Source organism: Galeopterus variegatus, unplaced genomic scaffold (genome assembly GCF_000696425.1).
Source record: "Galeopterus variegatus unplaced genomic scaffold, G_variegatus-3.0.2 Scaffold13013, whole genome shotgun sequence".
Classification (NCBI taxonomy): domain Eukaryota; kingdom Metazoa; phylum Chordata; class Mammalia; order Dermoptera; family Cynocephalidae; genus Galeopterus; species Galeopterus variegatus.
This window is the reverse complement of record NW_007739124.1, coordinates 24,195-35,244: the sequence shown is the minus strand read 5'-3', so window position 1 is coordinate 35,244 and position 11,050 is coordinate 24,195. Positions and strand designations below refer to the sequence as shown.

Sequence of the window (11,050 nt, the reverse complement as noted above, 5' to 3'; positions counted from 1 at the left end):
TCTTCAGGAAATCAGATTAAGCACGATGGAGAGTCCTGGTTTAGAGGCTTCCTCTCACGACCGTAATCTCCACAGTAAGTAGTCTCCATGCTGATGGTCTTCCTTTGGGAAGTTTGTGGGAAGAAGTTGCAGGGTAAGAAAGCTGACTGAGCCACTGAATTTGCACCTGAGATTCCCTGTGATGTTGTCAAAACATTATGGAAGATGTCAGTGAAATACAACAACAGAGTTAAAAACCAATGCAAGACTGTGGTGCACGTAAAACAGGTCTGCAAGGATTTCTTCACTGTATTATTCTCCTACAACATCTATTTCTCCCAAGCCTATTTATGTGGCTCTGAGATTTTCCCCTATCTCACAGTGCATTAATTGTTGCAGTATTTTCAAAGAGGCTTGCTTCAGCTTGCTGTTTCCTAGAATTAGGATAAATGAGTGACCCCAGGGATAGATGGCTGTGGTTGTCAAACCAAAAAGAAAAAGTTGTTTATTTTCTGGAACACGAAAACTTGATATTTCTATGGCAATGCCTATGAAATGCAAGATAAAGAGGATGGTGAAAGATATCAAAACTTTTATTGCCTTCACATGAGCTTCTGTGTTGGGATCTCTGAATCCTGTGGCATTCAAATGCATCTGCCTGTTGTGTCTCCAAAGGGAAACGACTAACAAGAAACATGTAATTAGGGATAGTGCAAAAAAGAAAATGACTCCCAGATTAAGTGAAATTTGAGTGATAAAGTATTCACTTGCATGCATGTTGAGCTGCCAAGTTGTATTTCTATTCTTCCTTCTGTAATCATGAACAATCTTCACAGCTTGTGGATAAGTCAGTAACAATGAAATAAGTAATGGCCCCATCAGAAGGAGAAGAACCCTGCTCATTCTACCTTTCATCCAGACAAATGTGTAGTGGGAAAAATTTGCTATCTTCAGGAAATAGAAGATGCTGAGGCTGGTGGCAAACCAGACACTTGAGTGATTGATAATTATCCACAAGTAAGTAATGTACTCAGCTATAACAGAAGCATACAAATCTGGAGAAATAAGCTTTATAAATCCATCTATAGTTATTATCCATATCAGAAAAATTCTGGAAATAGATAGGCCAGTGAGAATAAAGCCAATTATAGAGAACTTCTTATTCTTGACACAGACAATGCAGTTCATAAGTCCAATAAATCCATTCCCTAAAACCCCCAGTATTGACTCACTAATTCCTGCTCATAGTGCCAATTGTCCAGCTAGGGCTAGGTCTGGAGCTCAGTGACTCCTCCAGCCCATTCACAGACTGGGTCACAAACCCTTCACACGCCAGGCTGGGTCACAAGACCCCTCACAGGCCAGGCTGGGTCACCAGACCCCTTACATGCAGGTCTATGAGCTAGGTAACTGGCAAACAGGTCCTTGGAAGCCATAGGTTGGAAAGCATGGCCGCTCTCGCGGTGGTGGCCACCCAGGGCAGACCACCAGCCAAAGTGGAGGCACCGCTCAGGCGCACTAACTCCACCCACACACAACTTGCCCACAAAGAATGCTGCACCACCCCCAACCTGCCCCAAGGCGAGGGGGGCTGATTAAATTATTCTATTTTCCCAACAGGGGCTGTGCAAGTGCACAAAGTATATGTGTTCTTTTGTGCAGGGGAAGGCAGGGGAAACAGAGAAGTCATCCTAAAGGCCTCTTCCCAGACATAGTTAATGGTTAAATAGAGAACACTATGCTTAGCATATCAGCTGATCTCTAATATTGCTTCTGTTACATCCTTTTTAGATTACCTGCTGCAGAAAGAAGCACACATTGGCTGCTTGATGGAAGGATTTTCTTCTCTTTCATTACATAAAAACTTAAAAGTGCCCCAGTAATGCCTTGTGATGGAGTCAGAAATATGCTTGTGTAAACCCTTCTAGTTACATCTATAAAACATAGCTAGTGTAGAGAATATGTGTCAATACCAAATGTCTACCTGCAGTTTGTTCATATGCAAATGAAAGTTCCTGTTTCATGAGTTTGACTCCTGAGACTACTTTGCATTTAATACACTAAATTGTGGAGTAGAAGTGCCAAAATATACCTACAGGATACAAAACACAATAGAAACAAAAGTTGAACTTCATCGTTTTCAATATTTAATCATTTCTGTTGCATATAATCACAGTTCAGATACATAAAGAAAAAAACAGTATATAGAAGTGACAAATGAATTTAGCCAGTGTTAACACTCTGGATAATTAATTTGATTTTTAGTTAAAATTTAAGCTTATTAAGCTCAACTCTGGGTATGATAAGTTTCATAAATATTATCTCTCTTTTTTTGATTAAAAGGTTTAAGTTTTATTTTTGACTGTGCATATTTTGGGGGGTACATTGTTTTGTTTCAATAGAAGCATATACTGTACAATGAATCACTTAAGGTAGATCGCATATTCATAACCCAAACATTGATCTTTGCTTTGCAATGATTACACTCAAGGTCCTCTTTTCTATCTATTTAGAAATATGCAATACAATATTACTAGCTTTAGTCAACCTGAAACACCAGAACTTATTCTTCCTTGTTGCTTTGCCTCCCACAGATTTGTCACCCCTTTTCCCCTGGGTGACAGAGCCCCCAAAGATCACTCAAAGCCCCTCTCTTCTGAGCAATGAGAAGCCCCAAAAAAGGGTTAATCTCCTGGAACCCTCAAGATAGAGGCATTCCTTCCATTTGGGAAATTAACCCTGAATTGGGGTTCTCTTCCCACACTTATTCTCCAGACCAGGAACTTACAGGAAGAGAACATAGGTGGGGATTTTGCTAAGTATAGTTTTACAAGTTTAACAATAGAAGCTGGTAACATTCAGTAAGAAAAACAAGGTGACATTCCATAATGCGGTTTGCAAGAAGTTAAGTCGATCCACCAATAAAGCTTGATTTTAGCAAACATTCTCTTCTTACAGCAATTTCCCAGTATCTTTACATATCAGTCAGTAACCTGTCTGTCTTTGAACCAGCAACGTTCCTGTGTTACAGTTCTTTATATTGCAACAGAGACTATAGCCTGGGGAAAATTTCCTGTCCTTTGCAAGGTCAATATTTTAAACTGCAAGGCTTTGGAAAACCAGGCTCTGTGAAATACATTTGCTTTATGTATACTCCACACTTCCTTGTGTCCTGTAACTTTGCACCCATTAATCCACCTCTTCCTTTCCTTGTTGTGCTCCCCCTTTCCCCTCCCAACCTCTGGTCACCATCTCCCAACCTCTGGTAACCATTATTTTACTCCAACTTCTATGAGAACACTTTTTTTTTTCTTTTTTAGATTCCACATATAAGTGAGGTCATGAGATATTTGTCTTTCTATGACTGACAAACTTCACTTAATGTGACAGTCTCCAGTTCCATTTCTGCTGCTACAAATGATAGGGTTTTATTCTTCTTTTATGATTGAAAAGCATTTCAATGTGTATATATACCACATTTTAAAAATCTATTTATCTGATGATGGACATTTAGGTTGATTCCATCTCTTGGCTATTGTGAATAGGACTCCAATGAACATGGGAGTACAGGTGTCTCTTTGATATATTGTTATCATTTCCTATGGATATATACCAAGCAGTGAGATTGCTGGATCCTAAGGTAGAACTACTTTTTTTAGTTTTTTGAGGAACTTCCGCACTGTTTCCCACAATAATATTAGTTTACATTTCCACCAACAATGTATGACAGTTCCCCTTATTCCACCTATTCACCAGCATTTGTCATTTTCTGTCTTTCTCATTGTGATCTCTCATTGTGATTTTAATCCTCATTTCCCTGATGATTAGTGATGTTGAGCATTTTTTCATATACCTTTTGGACATTTGTATATCTTCTTTTGAGAAATGTCTATTCAGATCCTTTGCTGATTTTTTAATCACGTTATTTTGATTTTGCTCTTGAGTTAAAGAGTTCCTTATATATTCTGAAATTAGCCCCTTGTCAGATGCATAACTTGCAAATACTTTCTGACATTCTGCAGGTTGTCTCTTCACTTTGTTGATTGTTTCCTTTGCTGTGTGAATCTTTTTAGATTGATGTAATCCCATTTGTTTATTTTTCTTTTGTTCCATGTGCCTTTGAAATCTTGGTCACAAAATGAGTTGTCTAGTTCAATTTCACAAGGGGTTTCCCTACGTTTCTTCTCTAAGATACAGAACAAGACAAGGATGCCCATTTTACCTATTTTTTTTTCACAATAATACTAGAAGTTCTAGCCTGTGCAAAAGGCAAGAGAAAGCAATAAAGGGAATTCAAATTGGAAAGGAGGAAGTTGACTTATCTCTATATTCAGATGACATAATCCTATACATAGAAGATCCTAAAGACTCCACCAAAAAATTATTAGACCTAATAAATGAATTTAGCAGAGTGGCAGAATACAAAATCAACACAAAAATCAATACCCTTCCTATATGCAAACAACGATATAGCTGAAGAAATCAAGAAAGTAATCCCATTCACAATAGCTATCCCAAAATGAAATACCTAGGAGTAAATTTAACCAAGGAGATGAAAGACCTCTACAATGATAACTATAAAACATTGGTGAAAAAAATTGAAGACAACACAAATAAATGGAAAGGTATCCCATTTTCATGGATTGGAAGAATTAATATCAACACATTATCCATATTACTCAAAGAAATCTACATATTCAATACAATCCCTGTTAAAAAACCAATGACATTTTTCACAGAAATAGAAAAAGTAGGAAACCACAGAAGACCCCATATAGCTAAAGCAATACCTAACAAAAAGAACAAAGTTGGAGGCATCATACTCCCTGATTTCAAAATGTTCTGTAGAGCTATAGTAACCCAAACAGCATCAAACTGGCATAAAAACACACAAATTGACCAACTGAATAGAAAAGATGGCCCAGAAGTAAACCCACATACTTAGAGCCAACTGATTTTCAACAAAGGTGCCAAAATTATGCAATAGGGAAAGGACAGCCTTTTCAACAAATGGTGCTGGGAAAACTGGATATCCACCTGCAGAGGACTGAGACTAGAGCCCTATCTCTCGCTATACAGAAAAATCAACTCAAAATGAAGTAAAGGTCTAAATTTAAGAGGAGAAACAATGAAACTGCTAGAAGAAAAGATAGGGGAAATGTTGCTCAAAATGGGAGTGGGCGGCAGTTTTTTGAGCATAGCTGCAAAGGCACAGGTAACTAAAGCGAAAATACATAAATGGGACTAAATCAAGCTAAAAAGCTTCTGTCTAGCAAGGGACATCGTTAACAAAGTAAAGAGACAATCTACAGGATGGGAGAAAGTGTTTCCCAACCTCACATCAGACAAGGGGCTAATATCCAGAATATATAAAGGAACTTAAATGACTCAACAGCCAATAGAAAAAAAAAACAATTAAAATATAGATGGTCAAAGGACCTGAACTATACAAATGGCCAACAGGCACATGAAAAAAATGCTCAACATCACTAATCATCAGGGAAATACAAATAAATCCACAATGAGATACCATCTCACTCCAGTTAGAATGACTTCTATCAACAAGAGAAAAAATAACAAATGCTGGCGAGGATGTGGAGAAAAAGTAACTCTCTTACATTTTTGGTGAGAGTCTAAATTAGTACAGCCACTGTGGAAACTCATATGGTGGTTCCTCAGAGAACTAAAAATAGATTTACTTTATGACCCAGCTGTCCCACTACTGGGGATATAACCAAAGGAATTAAAATCATGCACCCCCATGTTAATTGCAGCACTCTTCACAATAGCCAAGAGAAGGAATCAACCTAAATGTCCACCAGTGGATGAATGGATAAAAACACACTGGTATATATACACAATGGAATAGCACTTAGCTATTTAAAAAATGATATCCCATCATTTGCAGGAATATGGATGGAACTGGAAACCATCATGTTAAGTGAATTAAGTCAGTCATAAAAGGACAAATACTGCACGGTATCACTTATATGTAGAATCTTTAAAAAACAAAAGTAGCTCTTGTACATAGAAGTAGAGACTAGAACGATGGATTCCAGAGGTGGGGGGAGGGGTGGAGGAGAAAAATGCTTGGACTAATGGGTATAAAACTATGCTACCTACCCTAAGTGAGTCGTTATATAGTGTACACATGTATTGAAACAACATTCTGTACTTCACAGATATGTACAAATAAATATTAAAATAAAAAATAATAAAAGGAAACATATGGAAAATAAATAAATATCTATAGATTAAGATATAACTAGTCTCTTGGGAGTTGCTTTCAAGAATGAGTGATGCAATTGTGAAATATCTTTTCCAAGTGCAAGGAGATGACAGCTTTAGATTTCTTCCTTTGGATTTATAAATCTAGTCAATTATTTGTATAAATCTCCTAATATTAACTTTTTCTTATATCCATGATATAGACTTTACTTCATATTGGTTTACGATTATTTTAGGAAAACTGCTGCTATTTCTCCTTGCTGCTATTCTATTCATGATATTTATAGTTATAATGCATATGCCAAAGCCAAGAAGTAGGATCAGACTGTGGGATTTCTTGGTTTGTTTTTGTTGTTCAGTTTTCAGGTTCTGGTATCAATATAAAATTTACTTCAGAAATAATGTAAAGTTTTTTCTTTTTATGCTCTGGAACAGCTTAAATAGTGTTGGAATGATCTGTTCTCTAAATATTTGTTAGAATTTGTTTTTCATCTGACCCTGGAGTTTTTTTTTTTTTTTTTTTTTTTTGGTACAACTCCTTGACAATGTTTCCTCATTCCTTTATGTTTTCTATTTCATCTAGAGGTTGATATTAGATAGGATATATGTTCCTATTTATTCTATAGAAGTTTTAGATTTCATTTGCAAAGAATTAAGCTTGTGTATTTTCATTTTGTCTCCCATCACACTTTTTTGTGATTAGATTAGTTACTGGCTTATATTAGTTTTTTAACCTCTCAAAATTTGTTGTCTAACTCATAATTTTCAGCGTTTACTTTTTTCTTCAATACTTCTTTGTTACTTATTTTAGGTCATTTTTTTCCTGACATTTGTGCGACGGGTATTTTTTTAAACACGTAATTAAGTATATGAGTTGTTCCCTGGACATTGTTTTAGCCTGCATGAAAGGAGAAAAGAGTTAACATAGCAGGCCAGAGACTGTGATTCTTAGAAATACCCTCTTGCAAAATTGGCCATTGGCTGGGATCTGGGAACTTTGGTAATGAGACAGTTCCTACCATTCCTTGATAAGAATGGCTCACTGTGCTTAACCTGTGTGTAGAATCAATGTGAATTGTGCTAAACACCTCTTTTTTCTCTGACAATCTGGAATTTTGGTAAATGCTATGCAGAGGATCCCTACATGACGAACTCTCAATAAAAACCCCCGACAATGACTCTCTACTGAGCTGCCCTGGTAGACAACATTTCTCACAATGTGCTGCAAACCCAAGTTAACGTTTCCTTTGAAATTCCACTGGGACAGGATCATTGGAAGCTTGATCCTGATTTCTTCTGGCTTGGCCTTAGCTAATTTTGCTTTATATTCTTTCACTGTAATAAATCTTACCTGTGAGTATGACTATAGGCTAAGTCCTTTGAGTCCTCGTAGAAAATCATCAAATATAGATTTGTATTCAACACCCTCAACATAACATCCTTTCGATTCTTATTGTAGTAATTTTAATATCATTGTTCCTTAGACATTCTCTAACATTTTGGTCTGATGTAACTAGTGCTTCCTTTCTGACCAAAACATTTTTTTAATAGAGATTTTTATCAACTTTGAATTGAAATGGAACACCTTTATTTTTTACACTGTGGTCAGAGAGAATTTCTTTTACTTTTTTCTAATTTGGAATTGATTGAGTTTACTTTGTGTTTTAACTATGCTGACTATAGGGTCAATTTTTGTAAATGTTTAATAGGATCTTGTGAAAAGAAGTGTTCCACTTTCTGAGTAGAGTTTTATAAATACCAAATTTACCTTAATACCTATGCTATTTGTTTATTTTTAAGATACCCTTATTTTTTTTCTTCAATTTATTTTTCACTTAAGCTCTGATAGACTGAGAAAGGTCATTTATAATCTCCCACTGTTTGTGTATGTGGTGAATTCTGTGCTCTCCATTTGATATCACAGCAATTCCTCTGAAGATCTGTTTTGGAAAAGGAAAATCCAGGAACTCTATTCTCCAGAATACATTTCCCAGTAGAATCCTGGAATAAATCTGGTAGTGAGAGGTACTCATGGGAGTTTTGGAAGGTGAAGGGAAAGGGAAAAGGCTTTATTCTCTAGAAGCAGTTGCCGCCAGATGTGTGAGTAGACAGGATATTCCTAGCAGTTTGAAAAGCAAATATTTTACTGCTGCGGACTTAAGATAGTTAGGTGAAATGTCTTAGATCTTCTGGAGAAAGGTAGCAGCTTGATAGAGAGGTTTTCAGAGCTGTCCTCTTTAATTCAGACTGATATCTTCAGGATCAGTTTCCTGACTTTTCTCACCTTCAATGAACCAGCTTTTTCACATATCACATAAGCCCCTAATTCTATGTAGAGAGTGACTTTAATTTTCCTGGGGAAAAAAAAGATCAGTATGATATTTCTTCATTTGTCTTTGCATCATTTGTGGTCTCTGTTTTATGAGAGTTTGTGAAAGTTTTTGCAGTGTTATTTGGTGCATAAGTACCCACAATTTTTAAAACTTCATTGAATCATGGCCTTTAGATTATAATTGTTTCTTTATCTCATTTAATGCCTTTTATACTTAATTCTCCCTTGATCATTCTAGGAAATTAGAATATTTTTAGTTTTATACTTATTATAGCTTTTCTTTTATTTTTAGCCTCTCTGAATCACTTTTTTATAGGAATGTCTTCTTTATATAGCTAAGCTGAATTTTTAACTATTATCAGACATGAATAATTGTTTTCTTTTAAGGTTAAGTGAGCCTATTAACATCTATTGTTATACTAGGCATCATCTTTGTTCGATTATGTAAGTTTCGGTTATAGTTTCTGCTTTCAGAGGTTTTTCCTGTGACCTATTTTCTTCTATACTGTTTTATGTAGCTCTTCTGATAATTCCCATGGCTTACATTTTTATTCTAGTGGATATAATTATAACTTTATATAATATCCTTATGCCTCTATTGCTTTGAAATGTATATAATCATTCTCTTCTATCAACAATGACAAAATTATAATAGTTCTTCTTCCTTCTTTTCCTTTTATTCTCTTCCACTACCTGATTTTCATGAAAAAGATTATCTTTCTTATTTTTTCCTATACTTCGGGCAAGTATATATGCACACATGCAAAACACCACACAAACATGTATACACACATATTTACTTCTATTACTTGATTTGTCGTGTTTAAATTATGTCCTCTGACTCCTAGCTATTACAGCTAGTGCAACCAATAAACTTATTCTAACTTCCACCACCTCTATGTCCTACTCTCACAATTTTTGTCAATTGTATTATTACTACATTCCTATGGCCCTTAAAATATACGTTCACTTCTGTCACCCTAAGCAGTACATTTGCTTTAGTGTTAGTTCTACCATCAGATATATTCAAGAGTTAATGCCAGCCCTTCAACTATAAATTTCTAATTATCTCTTGTTGAGATGTACTTCAAAATAGTTTCCTTGAGAAAAGTTTGAGCTTTTGCATTTTCTAAAATTTTTGTGAATCCTTTACACTTGAAGGACAGTTTGGTTGGACATAAAATTTGTGAGTTACACTTTGTTTTTTTGAAGATTTAAAAATATTTTTTAAGTTTTATTGCAGTTAAATAATAATAAACTTTTGGGGGGTGGGTGCTCGCTGGAACAATGATCTGAGCCCTTGACCTTGACAGTGTAACACTGTACTCTAATCAACTGAGCTGACTGGCCAACCCCAATAATAAACATTTTTACAATCTAAGTTCCTATGGAAAAATCTGAAGTTCGCCATATTTTTTAACTTCTTATAGATGGCTCAACCTTTTAATATTAAGTCATCAAAAGATCATTTTATTTCTAATGTCTATTGACATTCTGAAGCTATTATACATGGTGATGTAGTATCTTTAAATATATTCTGTCAACTTAAGTATTTTATTATTTCAGCATTTATTTATTAAATTATTTACATATTTGTCATTTTGTTTTGCTTTTCTGCTTTTGGAATTTTAATTATCTACATGTTATTTCTGTTTTACCTGTTTTAGATATCCAGTGTTTTTAACTTAATCATTTTGGCTCTTCTCTACATTCACTCCATTTTATTTCCTTCTCTAATTTCTAGCCCATATGTCACTTGCTGTATTTTCCACTGTATTTATAGATACATTGCACTATATATTTTTTGTATTTATGGGGTTTTGTTCTTCTCTTTTCTTTCCTGAGTTTTATCAGCATAGAGTGAATTCTTGAATTATGGTTTTCTGGTATTTCATCAGAGAGATGATTGCTTCATTATTTTTAAAAAATCCATATGAATTTTAGTCATAATTTTTATCTGCCCCATGTCAATATTTCTTCTGTGAATGTTTGATATCGGTCAATGCCACAGCTTTTTAACTTATTTTTCTAGCTCTTTATATTTGTTTCTATAGTGTGACCATATTGACTGAATTGCAAGTTTTTGGAATAGTTATTTGAATATTTTCTCCATAATTTTCATATCCCAAAGGCCTCCCCTTTCTCTGCTTTTTTAGAGACAGACTGGGCCCTACAAATAGAGTTTATTTAAATGATGTTTTGCATACACTCACCTTTTCCATTGCTCTGAACCAAACCAGCTCTACCTATCCCAGTTCCTGCAGCTGGTGTTGCAAACAAGGGATATGTCTTTTGCATTTTGACACGCATTCCTCAGATTCAGGATGTATATTTTGGTTGTTGCTTTTTGAGATTGTAGCCTTTCTGTTAATCTCTGTGCTTTTTTTCCCCTCCATTTTTGTGCTTCCTCCCACATAACTTTTGTCCAATTGTGGCTGCTTTCAGCAGGTTTTACATTTATTTTGGAGTGTGCATATACTTTGTATTTCCTGGTTTCACCCATATTTTTCT

The 11,050-nt window shown here is 35.3% G+C and overlaps 1 protein-coding gene across 1 annotated transcript; it reads right to left on the bottom strand.

Moving 5' to 3' along the window:
- Positions 1-327: 327 nt before the first annotated feature.
- On the bottom strand, positions 328-10,849 carry LOC103581423 (taste receptor type 2 member 10-like). Its single transcript, XM_008563257.1, has 2 exons — positions 10,753-10,849; positions 328-1,217 (listed from the first exon to the last, which is right to left on the bottom strand). Exons 1-2 carry the CDS (start codon positions 10,847-10,849, stop codon positions 328-330), a joined length of 987 nt encoding a protein of 328 aa, XP_008561479.1.
- Between the last annotated feature and the right edge of the window lie 201 nt (positions 10,850-11,050).